The sequence below is a fragment of the Corvus kubaryi genome, unplaced genomic scaffold, assembly GCF_017639235.1.
Source record: "Corvus kubaryi isolate FWS band 111438036 unplaced genomic scaffold, C.kubaryi_AGA036_p1.0 66, whole genome shotgun sequence".
Taxonomy (NCBI): domain Eukaryota; kingdom Metazoa; phylum Chordata; class Aves; order Passeriformes; family Corvidae; genus Corvus; species Corvus kubaryi.
Genome location: NW_024582054.1, coordinates 29,267,414 through 29,288,018, shown reverse-complemented (window position 1 = coordinate 29,288,018; position 20,605 = coordinate 29,267,414). Strand labels below are relative to the sequence as shown.

The 20,605-nt window shown below is 41.0% G+C and overlaps 2 protein-coding genes across 4 annotated transcripts in view; one reads left to right on the top strand and one right to left on the bottom strand.

The window, feature by feature from the left end:
* BRF1 (BRF1 RNA polymerase III transcription initiation factor subunit) overlaps nucleotides 1–20,605 on the top strand; it is a 172,914-nt gene that overhangs the window by 63,273 nt on the left and 89,036 nt on the right. Inside the window, exons 4-5 of the mRNA XM_042048135.1 lie at nucleotides 6,132–6,163; nucleotides 14,916–14,988. Coding sequence (XP_041904069.1) covers nucleotides 6,132–6,163; nucleotides 14,916–14,988 — 105 coding nt within the window. The remainder of the gene's footprint in view (nucleotides 1–6,131; nucleotides 6,164–14,915; nucleotides 14,989–20,605) is intronic.
* On the bottom strand, nucleotides 16,905–20,367 carry BTBD6 (BTB domain containing 6). Of its 3 annotated transcripts, XM_042048137.1 has the most exons (5): nucleotides 19,755–20,367; nucleotides 19,208–19,505; nucleotides 18,923–19,013; nucleotides 18,528–18,646; nucleotides 16,905–18,296 (listed from the first exon to the last, which is right to left on the bottom strand). In XM_042048137.1, the coding sequence occupies exons 2-5, from the start codon at nucleotides 19,414–19,416 to the stop codon at nucleotides 17,264–17,266; spliced, it is 1,452 nt and encodes a 483-aa protein (XP_041904071.1). In that variant the 5' UTR covers nucleotides 19,417–19,505; nucleotides 19,755–20,367; the 3' UTR covers nucleotides 16,905–17,263. The 3 variants fall into 3 exon arrangements, with proteins under 3 accessions (XP_041904071.1, XP_041904072.1, XP_041904073.1); XM_042048138.1 differs by having other exon boundaries at nucleotides 19,208–20,367; XM_042048139.1 differs by lacking the exons at nucleotides 18,923–19,013; nucleotides 19,755–20,367 and having other exon boundaries at nucleotides 19,208–19,369.

Sequence of the window (20,605 nt, the reverse complement as noted above, 5' to 3'; positions counted from 1 at the left end):
AGACTTTTTGTTGTTTAAATATAGCCAACTGTTATTTATACATGGCCACATCATTCAAGTTGAAGATTAACCTCATGTCTCTCAGAACTTTTAAATTAATATTTACATTTTCATTCTATGCCTAAATTTTCTTTTCCCTAAGCAAATATACTAACTAGATTATCTTTCAGGGGCTTAGTATGGATATTCTTTGCATATTTTATCCCTTTGATACCCTGTATAATTGCGAGTTGACTGTACATGCATTCTGAGACGAGAAATGGTATTTTAAGTTTTTTTTCTGTTGTGTTGTGCTGTGTTATAAATTTACATGTGACTGTTACAAATTTACATGTAACTATGTAAATACTTGGCACTACCCCACAAAGCAGGTTTTTTACTTGAAGTCAGTAACAGTGGGAACACAGCTTAGCCCCAGTCCTTTGAAGACCTTGTTCTCCAAGGGCAGCATTTTTAGAAGTGCTGAATGCTTGCTGCATATTCAGCCAGCCTGGGTGCTTTGGAAGATGTTCTTCTAAATGGCAATGACTCTGAAGACAATTATTGAGAAAAGCTGCAGCATTAATTTAGGAAAGACTGAATTGCATGTGCATTAGAGTCTGAAGGTTGATGTGACTTGCAGGCCTTGGGTCCCTCCCATGTGCAGCAGCGCAGATTTGTGTGCAGCTGCTGGAGATGCAGGAGGGGAGAACTGGTGTCAAAGGCTAATTCAGGTCTTAGGTGAGCCTGAAAGCCACACTTGTAACCCTTTCAGTTAATGCCATGGGATCAGGCAGGCTGAATGCAGCCCCAGATGCCTGTCTGCTCTTTGATCTTCCTGCTGCTTGCACGATGCTGAATTACTGCTGCTAATTTTGCCTTAGCTCTGAAGGTAGTGAGGCTGCATGCGCTGAAAGAACTGCTGGAAAAACATCCTGATAGACCTGGGGAAGGAGTGGGGCACTGCTTTTTGTTTTCAAATTGGGGATTTTAGAGTACAGAATTTAGAGCAATACACTTTTATGAAACACAGTCATACAGCTGTGTGCAAAGAAGAAAGAACCCCTCAGACCAAAATGCAGTTCTTTTTTTATCATGCATTAATCTACACATAAATAAAGATTGCTTTTTATAAAAATGGCATTTGTGCTTAGCAGTTTCATTTGTTATGTGCTGCTTTTATTTGTGTACTCGAGTGCAGCCTGTGCTACGTGGACTTCTTTGCACAGGCAAAATTGGAGACTGAAGAAATTTTGGAAACTGGCTCTGTGGGGATTCAGCCTCGAGGCAAAGCTTTCATTAAAGTTGTCAAAAACGAGCTTTCTACAAAAGAATTGGGTTTGGTTATTATTTTCTAATTGTTTTAGTTCGGTGTCTTTGGAAAGAGAAATGTTTACTTTAAACAATTAGCGTTGTCAGTCAGTCTCAATTAATGGCTAATTAAAACGGTGAAAGTTTGTAAAGCACCAGAGGTCTAACCATGATAAGTCATAATCAGAAATCATATGGTGTATGAAATTATGGAAGGGGAAGGTTGTGAGCTGGGTGTAGAACTGAAAGGCTGAAAACTGGGTTCTGGGCCAGCCAAATGCTGTCATTAGTTTTTCACCCTGGTATCACCCCACTTCGGTGTCCGCCCTCCCTTTTGTCTTTTCTCCGTGTGTTTGTTAAAGAAAGTGCTTCTGGGAAGTTCCCATTTGTTATATAGTTTATCCAGAACCCTGACACTGAAGTTGCAATTATTTCTTTTCATTTAGAACTTGAGAAAATTTTGTTTTAATATTCAGATTTTTTTTTTGCTTTTCAGACACATTTCCTATTAAGCTTTGCTTTTTTATTTGCAGCCAGCTGAATTGCTGCTGTTGAGTACTGAAAGTGAGATTATGTTTAAATATTTTATATATTTAATGGATCAGGTTTTAGTTTTTGTGGAAGCATTTTAGCTTTAGCTGAATAAAGGTGACACTTCATTGTGGATGTCAAATTTCTGCTGAGTGGCTTGCAGTCACAGTTCCTTGGCACTAGTCCTCCTTCCATGGTATGGCTGCTTTTGTAGTAAGCTTGTAAAAATAAGTAAAAAATGTTCCAAGGGTAACTTACAAAAACTAACTAACTAACTAAAATTAATACTAGACCCTTTGTCTTCTCCATGCTTCTTAATACGGGCCTGTGTCTCCCAGATATGACATCCTACACAGTGGAAGAATTTTGAAAGAGTAGCATGAAATAATCTGAAGGTTTCCTGATTACTGTACATTGTCAAACACTAAAGATTTTAATTTTTCAAAGATTTTTTTAGGAGGGGTAGCAACTTTATTGTAAATGATAGTTGTTTATTTTAACAGCATCTTGCACAATTTATTCCTGCAAATGGTGGATTTGCCTCCTGCTAGATATTGTTATTGAAAATCAGGGGGATTTTGCTACACAAGTACTTTAGGATTGCTGGAATATGTAAAATGTAGGTCTCTCTGAAGTACAAATGCATGCTTGTTTTGGTATTTTGGGTTTTAGTTTTCCGGTACTATTCATTTCTTCATGAACTTTTGTTTCCTCTGGTGCTGAGAATGAGATCATTATTGCTGTGAATCATGGAGCTCTCATATTATCCACAGATTTTTGGATTATAAAGGCAGAAAAGGAAAATTTTGGCCGCTCGATCTGACCTTTTGCATCATGTTGGTCAAAGGATTCCCTTGAATTTAATTTTCGGAAGTAGTGCCTCTAGACTTACCTCATCTTGATTTAGACATTTAGACATTACTAGTGATGGACAGTCAGTTGCATACTTTGGTGAAACTTGCTTAAAGAATGAGTGGCAAAGGAAAAGCAGTTAAAACTGTTTATGCTTTTTATTTTCCTTTTTTTTTTTTTTAGATTTGGGAACATTTATAACCTAACTCCCTTTGTGCCCTGTTATTTGCATGTGTATATCTACAGCACCAGTAGCTTTCCATCCCTTTAAGAGCTATTCCATGTGGGTAGCAGTCTCCATATGTAAAATGATCATTGTTTTCTTCCAGCCTCAAAGAAAACATTTATCTTACGATTGTATAATTTTTGAATACATATTAAGTATTATCTGCTCTTTTCAGCTGTTGTTGTATGTTCTCCTGAACTGTTCCAGCTCTGAAAAGGAGTTTGAAAACAACAGCCTGTTTTTACAACCACTTCCTGCTGATAATAGTGCCCACAATATTCATAGTAAGGGCCAACCCAGAGCTACTGCGTGACTCAAGTTTCCCCTTTTGCTTTGCTGTAGTAGCTACACATCTAATCAGGGAGAGAGATTGCTGGAGGCTACCTTAGATGAAATCCAGAAGTGCCACATTTTTACTGTGACCTTTGCTTACAATTTTGGTGGACACTTGAACTAACTTCTCTAAGGAGCAGGGGAACTGTGTGTTAAAGCATCTATGGTGTAGCTCTGAACTGATTCAGAGCTGCCTGAACCCTGCTAGTGAATTTCCCAACTCCTTAGCTCTGATCTTGTGTTGCTATAAATACATCCCATGCTCTCTGTTTCTTCTTGGACAAAAAGGTGGGGTTGTTTTCCTTACAGTAGTAAAGCCTAAGCCCTTGTACTGTGTTAGTAATTTTCCACCGAAAGTGTGTTTAACAGTTTGAGGAGGTTGAGGAATACTCTGGTATACAGATTTCGTGACTGTAACTGAAATGCCTGGGTTAGAAAAGTACCTCTGTGGCTCACTTAAGATCTGAATTAGCATTTGGCACTGATGTTCCTTCCAACTCCTTCGCCTCCAGTGACAGCAGCCAGGCTCTAGGACCACTCAGTTACTCACTTTGGTGCCTCAATAACCTATAAGGTGCTTTTCGTTTGGTGTTTAATGCTTTTTTCTCCCTCCTAAATTGTGGTGAGATCTATCAGATATGAGTGATAATTTTACTTTGTCTCAGTGGGGACAGTATCTCAGGGTGGGCATAGAATAATCAGGCACTTCAAGTCAATAATGAGCTGGGAACATCTTCAGACTTAGAATATTTCTTGAGCACAAAATTGGCATAGCGATTTCTTTCTAGATCTGTTTGATGAGCTGACAATTATTATGGTTCCTTGGCAATTGCATTGCTAAAGTCTTTCCATTTTCTCCTTTCTCACTACTTTTACAAAAAATGTGCACTGAATTCAGTATTGCTCTGTGTATATTTCTAAGCTGTGTATTTTACAGATGGTTTTTGTTAGCAGTTTCCTTACTGTGTTAAAATTTCAGATTACTGTAATATCTTGCATAATACTACCTATAATGGATTTTTGATTTTTTTCAGAGCCATACTGAATTTTCAGCTCATTAACTACCCAGCTATGCTGTGGTTTTTAATGTGGAAATTAATTTCCACCAAATAATATTAACATAATGTATTAAATTTTGTAACAAAGTTGGAGTACATTCGTACAATTTCAAATGCAAACTAAGGGTAGAAATGCTCAAGGATAGAAGTTCTTAGCAAGGAAAATGTTTATGTATAAACTAATTAGGTTATCTGAATTACTTTCCTTCCACAGCTGATAATGTTTAGGAGAAATGTGTACTGTATTTCTCTGGCTTACTTGGAGAACATTCACTAAGACTTATGTTACCACAGGATGCACCAAACTACATTTTATTTAATGCTGGATTTCTTAACACGTTGCTGCATACAAAAACTCACATAGAGCCCTGCATACATGTTTTCTTTGCCTGCCTCACTCTCTCACTCTCTCCCCTTCTCTCACACTTTACCTTGACACTCCTTTCAAAAATAAAGCCTTTTACAACATGTAAGCCACACCTGAGTAGCTGATAGGAGATCCGGCATGTGTTCATTAACAGCAGCAAAAGGCTACCTTTGCACTTTGGGCTTCATGGTGCTTTTTTTATTCTCTATTTTGGATACTGTTTAGACAATGTATTCATAAGTGTGCTTGCTTTCAGTTAAGTCTAATGGAAATTTGTAGTGTTTTGGCTTGTTTTTAACTATTATGTTTCCCAAGTGTGCCCATAATGAGTAGATGGTGACCTAATATTTTGCAGCACCACAGGATATCACGAAGGGAGTGAAAACTGAAAGCTGATTTTGCTTGGCTGGAGAAGGGAGTAGACAAAGCAGCTTTCCCTTCCCAGATCTTTGACAGGTCCTCATAGAAGAGAACAAAAGAAACTTATTTCAGTCTTCTTAGTTTGCTCTTCCATCAATGTTTCTGGGCTCCTAAGATGGCATAGGAGACTGATGATGCTTTATATTCTTAAGTGTATTCTATCTTGATGCTATTAATGTTTTAATTATCATAGAATAATAGAATGCCCTGAGTTGGAAGGGACCTTGAAGATCATCTCATTCCACCTCCTGCCATGGGCAGGGACACCTTCCACTAGACCAGGTTGCTCAAAGCCCTATCCAGCCTGGCCTTGAACTCTGCCAGAGATGTGGCAGCCACAGCTTCTGTGGGCAACCTGTGCCAGGGCCTCAGCAGCCTCACAGTAACAAATTTCTTCCCAATATCCAATCTAACCCTACTCTCAGTTTGAAGCCATTCCCCCTTATCCTGTCACTACAAGCTCTTCTCCATACAAGCTCTTCTCCATCTTTCTTGTAGGCTCCCTTCAGGTGCTGGAAGGCAACAATTAGGTCATCCCAAAGCCTTCTATTTTCCAGGCTGAACAATCCCAATTCTCTCAGCCTTTCCTCATACCAGAGGTGCTCCATCCCTCTGATCATCTTGCTGGGCCCCTCTGGACACTCTCCAACAGGTCCATGTCCTTCCCGTGCTGGGATCCCAGAGCTGGATGCAGCATTGCAGGTGGGGTCTGAGCAGAGCAGAGAACCCCCTTACCACTGGGTCGTTCTTAGGCTGCAGGATATGGTGAGTATTGTAGGTCACACGAGGTGTTGGCTTGTTCTTTGAGACCATCACTTCACAGAGACAATTTGAGCAGTAAATTCAGCAGGTGCTGGCAGGGTTTTTTGGGCAGCTGAACAATTAACTGGATGTTGGCTGTTAGCATAAGTGGTGAATGGACCTAACCCATGTTTAGTTTCTTTGACAGTTAACCTGAGTTTATTTCTTCCCTTTCTTTGGCTTGCTAATGAAATGAAATTAAGAAATACTGTCACATTCAACAAGCATGTATATTCCTTGACTTCTTTCACAGACATGTTACTTGACCTCAGCGACCTTCTTCAGGTATTGTACCCTTTTTAAATTTGACTTTTTTTCTCAATTGTTAAAGTTTAAGATGTTTTAATTTTTCTCTAAAAAATCTGAGTGGAAAACCGCGGGGTTTGGAAATTTGAGTAATTTTTCAGTAAAATTAAATGTTCAAAATTTTTTTTGCTTTTAATGCTACAAACAATGTAGCAAGAGTTAGTATGATCCTTTCATCAGGATTCAGAGTCACTGCAGTGGCACAGGGTCAGATGCTACATATTTTTAAAACAACAGTTGTTGAAGACAAAAATAACCTTTTTAGTAGGTACTGCTGTGTAAATGTATTTGTGCACTTCAGAACTGTGTTTTATAAAATGTATTTTGAGAGAAATAGGAACTTGCTCTGTCTGTGGAAATAGAAAGCTCTGCTGACATATGTTGTCTTACCCTCATTCTCTCTGTTACAACTGTTTTACATACAATGCGAGTAGGTTACTTGCATCTATTTTTGTCCTCCCAGCTGTCTTAGTAAATGGCATCCCTCTGAAGACTATTTATTGCTTGAAGCAGTCTGCTGGAATTGCAATAATCAAATGAATCTTTAATTCTGAAATTTAGTTACTTTTTTCTCTTTTCTAAACTCTGATTGAATTATTTTGATTGCTCACAACCAAACAGTGCATGAGTAGAATGGAAGGTTTGTTTCCTTCTAAACACAGGTAATTTTTCATGGTGGTGGTTTTGAAATAGAGTGATCACAGTAATACGAAGAATAGTCACAATGTGAACTAGAAGAATAGGTATTATAAGAGGAAAAAGAAAAGATGTATTGTCAGCAGAAACAGACAAGAAAGATTGAATGATTTGTCTTTTCCCCTCTGTGCATTCCAGCCAGAAAAGATGCTGAGATGGGGCTTATGAGGACCAAAAGGTTAAAGAGAAGTAACTGAGAAGATGGGAGAGACAGAAATACATTAGTAGTAGGGAAATAATCAACCTCTGAAAGAGAAAAATCCAGGATTTCAGTATCTTGATCTGCATTTAACTGTGTCTTCTGATGAGCTCTGCTTTATGACTTCTCTAAGGTGAATCTGAGCAAATAGGAATGTTAAACATTACTGTTAACTGTAGCTATCCAGAAAGTCCTGTTTAAAAATACATAAATGAGTTTTTCAGGTTCTAGCTTGATGTTTTTTTCCTCCCACCCCAAGTCTGTTAAAAAAAGATCAAACAAACCCCCACAAACAAAACCACAAACCAAACAGAAAACCACAACTACAAACCAAGAAAAAAAAACCAAACCCAAACAAACCAAATCACCTTGGTAGCAAAATATTTGTGGCCCAGGCAGAAAATTTCAGTACATTGTGCTTTAGATCAGTCTTTGCCCACAACACCTGGACCTAAGAAATAATTAGTTTATTAAAAATAGTTCATTAGATGGTACTATTTTACCTTGAAGTCCCTCTTTTTTTCAAGGACTGCTCTCCCATCCTGAAGTTGGGATATAAATGTCCTTAAGGAAGAAGAAGAGTTGAGAGCAGTAGTAGTAGTGGCAGTGGTATTGTCTTTCCAAAGTATTTAATTTGTTCATACTCATCTGTACAAAATTTGTCACAGTGGTCCAGGTAACTGTTTTTCTTGGTGAAATGAGAAAGGTATTGAGTTTATATGACAAAAAAATCACATCTGAAGACTAAAAAATGAGCTGCTGCTAACCTGTACCAGCTCTTGCTTAGAAACTAATAGTGAATGTTGAGATTTTCCTTCAGAATGTTCTTGATGCAGCTCAGTTGCAGTGGGAGGTGAGTGACCTGCAGTGCTCTTTGTCATCCAACTGCAGGAATTCTGTAAGAAAGTCACCCCATGAAATGTCCTTACAGATTGTCTTCATGGATGCTACTGGCTGAATTACTGAACACCCTGAAATAAGTTTCAGTGCATTTGAAGGCAAAAAATCATAGAAGCATTAAGGGTGGAAAAGACCTCCAAGATCACCAAGTCCAGCCATCAGCCACCACCATGTTCACCACTAAACCATGTCCTGAACCTGCTGTTACCTGCAACTCAGTATTTGTTTAATGACCTATCTTAAATTCTTTCTTTCTTGCTGATCTGTTTAGCCTTTTTTTTTTTTTAAAAAAAAAGAGGGTAGAGAAAATCCTAAGCATGACCTCTTAGGCTCTGGTTTGTACTTGTTGTACAGCCTCCCTTCCTGTCTTCCTTCAGTTGCTTGTGGGACTTAAAAATATATTAAAAAAAAAAAAAAAGCTGTCCCCTACTGTGTAATATGCTTTTAGGATAGTGCTGCTAAAACTTAGCAATAGAGGAGACTAATTTTCACTGTTAATGGCAGTCTGTTTAAAAAGTCGTTTTCCTCTTATGCTGATGACTGAGATGTGGGAGTTTGTCTTGTTCCACTGGAGATCTGCTGCATTTTCATAATAATTTTTGGAGCTTCAAAATTGCTGCCATCTTGGGAAAAGACAAAATGTCTTTTTTTTTTTTTGGTCTTTTTTTTTTAAATTGGAAAGGCAATTTCTTTGCTGTTTAATCTTCACGTGAAGTACATCTTATGTCTTGGAAATCTCCTGTTGAAAGTGTTGTCAGATTCAGAATGCCTCTGATACATTTGGACTTCAAAGCATGATCTGAATCGAACTGAAAATGTCCAGAGCACTGGTACAAATCAGGCGCCTTCCTTGTGCCGAGCAGTTGTACTGCTTGTTGATTGAGTTGGAAGGACGACCAGTCATCAGTCTCTGACAGGGAAAGTACTTGCTTATATTTTCAGATCCTGCATTTTACTTGCAAATATAGTCCTTAGAGAGGTCTGCAATCAGGCCTTTTGTTTGCTTTTTTGTTAGTCCAATCTAAGCGACAGGCCTGACTTGTTTAGGAGAGCTGCAAAGCCTGTCTAGCCTTGGCCAAGTTTTGAACAGTTTAGGTTTTCTCCCATCTTTCCTAGCATCCCATTCCTTGCACCTGGAGAACTATTTGGCTGAAGTTTCATCTTGGTGTGGTGAAAGGCTGCCTTTCACATCCTCAGAAATGACTGGGGTTTTTTTTTAGTCTCTTGTCATCTCCAGTGTCGTGGTTTCTGCAATGGGGTCATAAAAGACTTTGGGAAGAGGGGTTGGCAGTGCTTTGATCCCCAGTCTCAGCCTCGTAGAATATAATTTTTAGTGTGCCTTGTGGTGGGTCCTGCTGTTAAACAAGGCTGATGTTCATTGAAGAGATCTTAGACATCTGAAGAGCCAGGCTCTTTATAGAAGTGTGCAGCAGGAAAATTACCAGCAATGGACATAATGAATTAAAATGGGATGTCTCTACTTGATTATCAAGAAAAGGTGTTTCACTCTGAGGGCAGCCAAGTGTGGAAACAGGTTGCTCAGAGCAGTTTTGAAGTTTTTATCCATCAGGGCTCTCAAGATCCAGAGCAACCTGGTCTGTTCTTGTGGCTGACTCTGCTTGGAGCAGGAGGTTGGGCTGGAGACCTGCTGAGATCCATTCCAACCTGAACTATACTGTGGTTCTAGGTAAGGGAAGAGGATGCACAAGACGTGAAAATCAGTAACTAGTATTTGCTTGGTCTAGTCCTCCTTTGGTCTCTTCTCTGCTTCAAAACACAACTCTCACCCCTATGTCTTCATCTTCAGTTTGTCTAGTCAAGTAACAGTACTTTCTTGTCTAGACGTATTTTTATTGTGAGTTATTTTTGGACACTTGTTTTCATTTATTTAATCTAAAGGCAGCATTGGGCTCCCTGATTCCTCTGTGAGTGTAGCAAATGATTACTCTCTGACTTTCTTGCATAGATGGTTTGATGATGGCTTATTGTACTGCTGTGTGTTAGCAGAAGGAGAGTCTCCCTTTGGAGTCCCCAGACTGAAGGCAGTGCTTTAAAGCACAGTATCAGAGGAAGCTGCTTAATTTTGATTTGTGTCTCTTTTGAACGACAGCCTGACAAGCCGAGTTTGGTACTTGTTTGTATTTTTGTGTGTTACCTTTTGACTGCTCTAATTGCAGTATGGATCCAAAAAACAGGAAGTTTCAATTTATTGCATGGAGAAAGGTAAAACAGAGTATTTCTTTAAAGACTGTACTGGTTTGCTTCAGTTTTTAATACCCTTTGTTCATTTAAAGTTATTAACATGTTGACTGTATTTGCCTTTATTGCCCCTATGCAAATTGCTGTTGATTGAGTTAATTTAAACAACCTGGTTGGGACCTTCAGGCATTACTACACTAGAAATGTTAATAATGAATCAAATAACCACAGGTGCCTCTTTCCCCAGCAACAGCCACTCTCCTTAAAAACTCATTTGCTTTTCATGCTTGCTTAATTATTTAGGCAAGCAGCCATGGATGTTTCACAGTGTGAATTCTCATCGTGTTCCAACTGCCCGGTCTTTGTCTTTCTAGAGGAATATCTTAACCACTGTCACCATTTGTAGTACTTTGCCAGAATGCCACACTATGGTCTTGAAAAGCCTTGTTGGAAATTGCTTGTAGAAGGGTTATTGATCTATAACTGTATGGAACTTAGGGTCAACAAAAACCTTCCATTCAGTGGTGGCAGCTTTATTTTTTGCTACTGTTCAGAAGTTAACGTGACCTGGTAACCTGGTAACTGTATGAATGGGAGATTCCCTGTTTCCCAAAGAGAGTTTAAAATTCTGGAAGGTGTTAGACTGATGAATTCCTGTGTTATTGGAAATGAGGTGTTTGTTGTTATTTCTGAAAGTGGAAGTATATTGGTATTTGTGAACAGATCAGGCATGATGTGAAAGCAAGAGGAAATTATGAAAGGATGAGAGTCTCTCTGGAAGTGTCCCTTTGAAATCAGTGTCTGATGACTGACAGATGTGAAATGAAAAGACTGTCTCCAACAAATACTGTGGAGGGCAAAGAGCATAACAAGTAGAAGGATCTTGTGAAGATGTAACTGAATAACTGGAAGCCATTCCTTCACTAAATGCCCCTTTTAATTAACATAATGTGTTTGATAATGAGAACAGAAATTAACTCTTGGTAAAGGACAACATCTTAGAGAATCTTAAGGTCTCCTGTAAAAAGAGGCTTTTGCAGTGCCTTGGTGAGCACATCCTTTTTTGTCTGAAAAATATCTTCCTGCTAAAGAACCTACTTGTTTTTTTGTTTTGCTTTTTTTTTAAAATAAAAAATCTGTGATGGGTCCACATGCTTGTAAAATTACTCTGTTAAATACGAGTTGAATGTAAGAGAATGTGGTAAAAATTATCAGGATTTGCAGATATTTTAAAATCTCCTCTCTAACAGAGGTTGACATCCTTCTTTTGTCTTAGGTGTTGATGCTTAAACCTAGTGATTGCATCAAGTTTAGAAAATTTTAATATCTGGTGAAAATCTGCAAAAAAAGAGCACACATCTTATGAAAGTGTATAAAACAGTTGTCTCACTTCAACAGTTTTCATTGGGGAGAGTTTGGAGAAATACTGTTTTTCAGAATGATCCTTTTAAATTAAGGGGAAAAGAAGCTGAAGTTGATGTGGTAAGCGTCAAAGCTGCAGCAATTCAAGTTTAAGCCAGAGACATCCTTTTAGAAGGGCATTTTTGTTTATTCACCATTCTAAGAACTCATATAACATTAGGTTTTATAAATGCAAATGTCATATGATTCTAAATTTGGAGCGTTAAGCTTTTGATGGATTGGAGTATATGAATTTTTATAAGAAGTTCTTAATGAAGAAAGAACTAGAAATTAAAGTAGGCCTCTAAATTAATTCTCTTAATTTTCTAAGCTTAATGGAGTGCAGAAAAACCAAATGATGAGAGTAAAGAAAGACCCTCTCTAAATGCCTGTTTTATATCTCATCTATCATGGGATTTGTGTGTGTGTAGTAGGTGAAACCAGTGATAACAGAGTGAAATTTTAGTGAAAGGGCCACCTTCCACTAAACCCAGAAGATCTTCAATATCATGTTTCAGGAGTTCAATGGCATTACAGATTTCTGGGTGAACTTTATGCCATCTTTAATTTTTCATTTATGAGAAGTGCCCCAGAACCTGTGAATATCTGTTAACTTTTAAAGTTGAGAAGCATATTGTTTGAGAGGGCCTGAAGTCTTTTTTCCTACTGATTTGCCAGGAAAACTGGAAGCAGTCATCTATTCCTGATTCTTTTTGTGACCCTGGCATTAAAAATGTGTGAGCTTCATGAGGAAAATAATACGGAACATGGAATGTACTGTATATTTTGCTTTCTTTCTGAATTGGTAGCAACCAGAAACTACAAAAAAATGTACTTGTGAGCAAAAGAAAGAAATTCCCTCATTTGCCATTTTTATTTTAATTTATTATTTTGTGCAAATACACTGCCTGCACCTTGAAGTCAGTCATAAAACACTGATGATGTGAGTGAAGTGGAAAAGCAGGTTAGATTTAAGTGCATTACTTCTCAAATAAACCATGGATCAGGAGACTTTTAGTTATGCCAAGGAAAGGATAGTCATTGAGCACATTAGTATTCATTTGTCTTTGCTTTAGATTTAATTTGGCAATCACTTTGATTGTTAGAACTTCACTAGAAAAAAATACCTGCTTCTTTATGCCTCTTCATATTTATTTGCTCTTTATTATTGCATTTATGGAAAGTTTGCTTGGGAGGAGTTTCTTAGAGAGTGACGTGGTTTGATGGTGACAAACATCTAGCATTTGGATGTCGTGACAAGGAAAAAGGCTAGAAGGAAAAATACTTATTTGGATTAGAGTTTTATGGTTTTTTTCCTAGACTAAAATGAAGGAACTAGATGAGTTTGTGAAGCCTCTAATGGAAACGTCATATGTACTTGGCTCCACTGAAGTAACTTTATTGATTTGTGCAGTGAAATCGTCCTTGCAGAACAAGATCTAAGTGATGAGGTTTAAGATTTATAGTAACTTGGTCAGCCAGCTTAGAAGGCTGAAATTACAGCCAAACCCTCATTCTTTATGTTAATATTTTTTAGACAAGAGGTCAAAACAACCCCTTTTGAGCTTGCAGAAAATCTAAAGCCAACTGAAACACTGCAGACACTTTGCTTTAGTGATATCTGTTCTGTCTCTGTGGCTCATGGAAAGTCACATGTTCTCAGACTCCAGTATGAATTGCCAGATTCAGTAGGTGCTTGTTTTTTCTGTATAAAATTTGGTGACTTACTTCCTAGAAAATATACTTCTCTTTCAGAGGGTATGTTTTGCTCTTTTCCTTCCCCGAAAATAGTGCTTCTATGTTGTCTGCTATTTCAGGAAAAAAAAGGGCAGTAAAATTTAAGGCTGTATTTTTGCATCTTCTATGCCACTCCAACCATTGGTCAGACACAGCGTGGAAGAGACTCACTTTTCACTAAATACGGAATGAATTACCATCATATCACGTATAATTGATTGCACAGTCACTTTCAGGATATGTGATCATTCTGAGGATTTCTTTGAAGTTCTAATTCCTGATTTTTTTATATATTTGAGAAAAATACACATTAAGAACATCTTCACGCAAACATTTTGAAGGGCTAGGTGAAAATATGTCGGTTGTTTTGGGGTTTGGTTGTTGTTGCTGAGATACATATATTTTTGCTAGCTTAGTAGAAGCATCTATACACTTGGGAGGAAAGCCTGCTTTTAAACTAATGTTGGCAAAGCTCTTTGATGAAATGGAAAGAGCAATAGTTTTTTAATTCCATAGGCTCGTACCATAATCATCAACTCAGTTGTGTAATTCACTGCTTAGTAAACAACTTCACTATCCAGGCATAGGAAAGAGAGGGGCAGTTTTGTTCCATAAAAGCAGTAGAATATATACCATTGTTAAAAACCAAACAAAATAAAAACCTACCTGCTTGGAGTGTAGGAGGATGGAGTTTTTTATACTAACCTTGACCTTTACATATGCCTTGGGGGAAGCAAGGTGTTCATGGAGCTCCGTGGGAATGTTTGAGACTGATTGGGAACTGGAGAATATCCTGCCTTTCTTGCTGACCACAAAAACACATCTTAAGATAGAGAAAGAAAACTTCCTCAGACTTGTAAAATACAAATATAGTTGTCTGGGCTATAAATTGCAAATCAGAGTATGAAGAGTAACTCCTCCCCTCAATTTACATCCTCCTGGGTGCAGCAGTAAAGGAGGGGAGGGGAGCAGAGCTCTGTCCCTGGTGCCTGAGCAGGTTTGGTGTGGTTTAGGGTTTTCCTGAATTTTTTTTTTTTTCTTAATGTTTTGAATGTGATCTGAGCCAATGTCCAAACAGCAAGAAATGACAAATAACCCTTGGGGCATGTAGCACCACTCCTTGATTTGGTGAAAAGTTTGGTGTGTGCTTGTGCAATACTTAATTATGCCATTACAGATGATCATGCAGAACTGAAATTTGCACTGACTTGTATTTGCTCAGGTTTTGTAATGGTGCAAGATAAATGACACTCTATATATATACTGATATTACACTGAAGTCTACTTAATGCCTTATGATGTAATGTGACAACTGAAAAACTGTACTACAGAGCAGCACTGAGCCCATAAAGAGCATGATGAACGACTTCTTACAATTTTTTCAATATAAACTTATGCTTTGATTTACAATGCTAATTTGTGCAGATTTTGACAAGCACTGAGTATTATCCTGTACATATGAATATTGCTTGTATAACTTGAATTTTTTTGAGCAGGTTAAGATTTCAAAAGTTGGGGTTTTCTCCTTCCCATATAAATGTTCTATTAAAAGCATTTGTGGTTTAAGATTAACATAATGCTTTTTTCGTCTTTTAATAGGTGAATGTCTATGTGCTGGGAAAAACTTTCCTTCTGTTGGCCAGAGAACTCTGCATAAATGCTCCAGCAATAGGTATTTTATTAATGATTTGGCTTTTCCATGGTTACTTGACAAAAATATGTATGTATATGTGTATATATACATAGTATTGTATGTTAATACCCAAGTAGTAACTTTAAAGTGAAGCTGGAATCAATCCAGGCAGAGGAGCATTGCTGACTCTAAGAGCCTGTTCTCCTTTATTTAAGAGCTTTTTTGGAACTAGATGCTGTTTTCTTTTGCAAGTTTTTTGTTGCTTTTTCCAAGAGTAATTTAGGCTATACTAAGACAATGGACTGATGTGTAACAAATTTGTGTGTGTCAGCAAGCTCCTACAGGCCTGTCATGCTTCAGTTCCACAGATGCAACATTTGATAAGTATTTGCCAAATTTCCTATCTGTCCATCACCTGTAGCTGAGATATTCAGTGCTTGAAATACAAGTGGCTTGATGGAAAATGAGGAGCAACTTTTTCCAAACATGTGAATAACTTTTAATAAGTCAATACTGAAATCATAACTGTGATAAGAAGGTGGGTTTTAACCTGTCAAAAGGGCATAAAAGCCATTCTCTAGGTTGTGGGTTTAAGCCAAGGGAATTTGTGCCAATTCCAGATAAAAGAGTGCATTTATAGTGAGGTCTTGTGACTGTTATCCACCTCTGTGCAGGAATTATCTGCCTTGCATCTTTACCCACTCTCACTCCCACTCTCCTTAATCTGTACTGAGAGAATCAGATGGCTGTGTTGAAGAACAACAGCGCAGGCACACCCCTTCAGCTGTACTGGGCTGGCACAGGATTGCTGCCTTTGCAGCAAGGGGAGCAGCAGCTCACCCAGGGAGCATCGCCACAGCAGCGCCCGGGGCGTGCGGCACCGCGCAGCCATCGGCCACTGTGGCCACCTGGCTTCGGCAGCACAGCTCCAGCTCTGGTAGACAGGTCTTGTTTTCACTAACTCACTTCCCTTCTTATTTTTCATTACATTCTTTGGGTTTTTTTAGAGAGAGAAAACAGGCAGGATTTGCATTGCAGCTTAGTTTCAAGGTGAAAATTAATGCAGCTTGGGAAAAGGCAAACATGTTAGGTGTAGAGGTACTTGTTATACACAGAAAAAATACTGGTTGAGACTGCTGTTTGAGTACTCTCTTCCAAGGTCATTGTAAGATTTATAAAATCTAGTAAATATTTCTAATTGGCTCAGCTGTAATGATCATCAGACCTTTAAGAAAAAACATGTACTTTTATCACTTTCTGAGAAAAGTACTACCATGAAATGACTGCTGATAGTGCCTGAGACTGTGTTTTCCAAAAAAGATAGAGCAGGAAGAAAGATCCAACAGCTATTTTTTTTTTAAGGTGGCTTATTTCTAATTAGTAATCTTAAGTGAACCTAAAAACCATCTTGCAAGTATTTCTCTAATGTCTGCTGCTCTGTATAAGGATGGGATGTAAATTCAGATAGTACTTGCCACTATTACAGCCCTGAGCTAAATTTGTGATGCAGCCTGTCACTGAATTAATTAACTTCATCTGTGTGTCTTGACTCGGGCCATTCAAGGGAGGGGTGCAGTTTGACAGGATCAAGTGGCAGTGTTGCTGTTTGGTGGCCAGGCTGGAGGTTAACAGATGCTGCAAGTGAAGGGGCATTCAGAGTTTTCAAATATAACCAGAGGATGATTTTGATCAGCTTTGATTGCATTGATGGTTTGTCTGTCTTCAGCTTGGGCAACACACAAAAAACCCTGAGCTTCCACAAATGTCAGCTCCTTTTCTAAGGAAGGGAAAATAAAGGCTGCTGATGGATAGTTTCAGTTACCAAGAGAGGGAACCTTCCTATTTGCTGGGTGTGGATGCACACAAGGACCAGACTACAGTGTCATCACCCCTGTTAGCTGTACATGAATTAACATACACAAGCCATAAGGTCAGCAAAGATCAAATACACAGGATTTAGGGCAAGTAAAAATGTTTTATATTTCACAGATTCATAAACTGCTCTAGTTTAGAACATTCTGTTTGAGTCAGCTGCAGTCTGCAAGTTAGTTATCTATATACAAAATAAATGCACAGTACGTGCAAAATTTAACATTTTTCTGCATGTTGCAGTCTTAATTATTAAGTCAAATAGCTTATGAATAAATAAAATAAGATTAAATTCAAGAGCATTCCTTCACTTATTTGTATAGCCTGATGTAGCAGATAGGTAAGTAGCATAACATTCCATACTGCTGCAGAGTTCGTAGTAAAACCAAAAAAATCCCTTAATGTGCATCATTGCAGCACTGGAATACAATCAAGGTGAAATGCATCATGCATAGAAAATGAGCTCAGGTATTTGTCCTCCTTGTACTCCGGTTCCATTAGTACTGTCCGAGGAGCACTGGAACTGGAACGTCACTTTCCCGCACTGCACTTCAGTCATTCCCTCTTGTCCAAAGTAACTGAGTTCATTACCATCAAGAATAGCACTTACATTGTAAAATGTGTCTTGCTCAACCTGCACAGGGTGTTCAAACCACACAGAGAAGGTGTTACTGGAGCCGTCGGAGGTAAACTTTGTCAGATTCTGAGCAAGGACAACACCTAAGCGCTTCAGTTCAATTTTGACACTGTATTCAGCTTTGCCACAGCTTGACCCATACAATCCCAGTCCTGCTATAAATATCCGTTTGTCTACAGCAAACTGAATACTGTCACATCGCCCCCGGTACCTCCACTGATTGCTGCGATATGCAGACGACTGAAACCGATGGCAGCGCTGAGGCACGAGTCCTTTTCTTTTTGTCAGGGGGAACTCTAATTTGGGTTTATTTGCAGCTGTGTACCATAGGAATATGTTGTGAGTCTCCTCAAGGGTGAGGATGTCGGACTGGGCAGCTCCGTTGGCAAACTCTTCCAAAGTCATGGTTGGAATCCGCACCAAGTACAAAGCTTTCCCTAATACATTCCTCTTGTTGCGTGGCGTAACCGGTAGCCCTTGCCTTTTGCATTCAGCCTCTGCCCAGTTGAGAACAGCTTCGAAAACTACCACTTCCTTGGTGTTGAGTGCTTCCCGGGTTACAATGATCTCTAGTGTTTGTTGATCTATCTCACAGAAGCCCTCTGACTTCAGTGCCATTTCTGCCTGAGCATCAATCACTTCCCAGCAGCGCTGCGTCAGTTCTGGCTCCTCGAAGAGCCTGCTCTGAGACAGCAGGACACAAGCATTCTTTGCTTCTAAGCTGGTCTCCAAAAAATTGACGCAAGCCTTTGCTAGGGCCGGCACGATGTACTTCTTGGCAGCATACAGTGTAGCCAGAACTGTGTCAGCTTCCAGGTCTATTTCATCACTATACATGTATCTAGACAGGGGAAAAAAAATTAGTTTCTCAGGGAAAAAAAAAAAAAAAAAGTAGGCCATGAAAATAATCTATAGTCGTCTTTGCTGGCAGTGAATCTGACATTCAGTATTTGTCAGCACATTAAGTAAACAGCAATAAGTGCATATTGCACAATGCCAATTAGGAGATGTGTATTTTATAAGCTACTTTGACTCTGTCCATGTAATTAGCAGACTTGTAGTGGCCACTTACTTTAATAGGATTAGAAAGGCTGCAGGTTCCACATCTGGAATATGGATTTCAGATTTGACCTCTGCAAGATCGCCGTAAAACATAGCATAGAAGACAGAGCTACCAACTGCCAAAACATACTGGAAAATAAAAGAGAGAGAAGCCTCAGTAACATGGATCCGGAACAGCTGAGCATGCTGGCTTTCCTAAAAGCTACATTTAGCGAAAGTTACAAGCTGCAGTGGAAGCAGAACACTGCCTTACACTGTTCCCTTTAATTGCAGTGTATGTGAATTACTTCTGGGATTAAACAAGAGCTATAATTAGGAAAAAAAAAAGTGGAACCTAGTTGTAAGGCAGGGGGAGAAGGCGACCTGCACAGCAGCATTAAAAAGCTAAAAATTATCTGCACAAACCTTATGGGCAGGAACTTTCTTGGATGCCCCTGGCGGGCCCACGATGAAGTGAACGTCAGCCATGAGTTCGTTATTGAACATCAGCGCGTTCCTGCAAGCAGGGGAGGGGGGAGAAGCCCCGTTAGCCACGGGCTGCCCCTCGCCCGGCGCCCCAGCCTCCCGCCGGCGGCCCCCGGGGCTCTAGCCCATCCCTGCGCTCACGCCTAGCCGCGGCGCAGGTGCACAGGGCGGGCGCCTCTCTCTCTCCCGCCCGCCCGGGGAGGGTCCGGCGGGCCTGGCCCTTACCTCTCCCGCAGCGTGGGATGGAAGGATTGCCAGTTGGCGCTCTCCAAGTTGTTGTTGTTGAGGTTTTGGAGCTGGGGCGGCGGAGGCGGCTGGGCGCTCTGCTGGAGCTGCAGGGCGTTCTTCTTGCTGTTGGCAGCGGTGGCGGCGGCGGCGGCGTTGCTGTTTGCAATGTTAGTGTTGGTGCTGGCAGGGTAAAGTTCTGCAGCCATCTTCTTCTTCAGGGACAGGGGCACTATCTCATAGCATCCTGGCACCTTGCCGTTTGATCTCACACTCTTTTTGGACTTCTTTAAGGTCTCTGGAAGCAGAAGAAAAAAAGTCAAACACTTCATGATCCTGCCATTGAGGCAACCAGGGGGCAGTGGCATGAGCAAGAGAACTAACAGATCCCAAATGCGAGTCCCACTATGAGGATATTTTGTACGCTTCTAGATGCAGGGTGGCCTTTGGTTTTTAAGGAGTGTGTGCCCGCTCTTTGGTTACCGGCCCGACGCACCTTTCCGGAGGGAAAGGGGTGATGCTGTGTCGGATCAGTGCCAGCGCTCACCTTGGCTTGTGGGGGGGTCCCAGCCTCCACGGCACTGCCACGACTGCAGCGGGGAGCCCGAGCGGGGCCGGCAGGCAGTTCCTTCCCCGAGGAACGGGTAGAGAAAAATTAGTGAAAAAAAAAACCAACAACCAAAAAAAGAAAAAAGAAAAAAAAAAAAAAGCCAAAATCCAGCAACAAAACCCCAGGAATCCGGCAGAGGCGGTGGGTCAAGAGCGAGAGTCAATCCACAAATCCTCCGAGTGCAGCAGCCCGGCGAGGGTGAAGCGCAGCCAGCCGCCTGATCCCCGCTGCCAGCGCTCCGCTCCGTCCTTCCCGGCCCGGCGGGGGCACATCCGCGGCGGCCGGGCCGAGCCGAGGCGGCGACTCCCTGCAGTCCCGCTCCCGGGCGGCCCCGCCGCCGCTCGCACCAACTTTGCTCCGGTCCCCGCAGCGGCCGCCACCGCTGCTGCTCTTCTGCGCTTCTCCCGCCCGCGCCAGGGGCGCTGCTGCCCGCGGGGCGCCCCGGCTCCTCCGCGGCGGGCGGGATGCGGTGCTGCCCTGGGCGCTCCCTTGGCAGTGGGATGCAGCGCTGCGCGGCCGGGCTCGGCGCGGCTCTGCCGGGCCCTGCCTCCGCCTTCCGCACTAAGAGGCAGCGGCCGCGCCGCGCGTCACGGCCGCCCGCGCCAATGGCGAGCTCCGGGGCGCGGCGGGGGAAGGGCCGCCCCCGCCCGTCATTCGCCCCCCGCGCCTACGTGCGCAGCGCCGGGCGCCCGCCGGGAGCCAGCCCCGCGATCCCCCCGCGATCATCCCCCCCGCGCCGCGCTGGGCCCGGGCTCGGGGTGCCGCGGGCCAGGCGCGGAGGGACGCGG

Bases quoted from the DNA above. Each gene is read 5' to 3' on its own strand.
- BTBD6 (XM_042048138.1), bottom strand. From the start codon at position 19,575: ATGCCACTGCCCCCTGGTTGCCTCAATGGCAGGATCATGAAGTGTTTG. The intron at 18,647-18,922 runs GTTTGTGCAGAT...TTTATTTTCCAG, and splicing joins AGAAAGTTCCTGCCCATAAG to TATGTTTTGGCAGTTGGTAG. The intron at 18,297-18,527 runs GTAAGTGGCCAC...TCCCCTGTCTAG, and splicing joins GCCTTTCTAATCCTATTAAA to ATACATGTATAGTGATGAAA.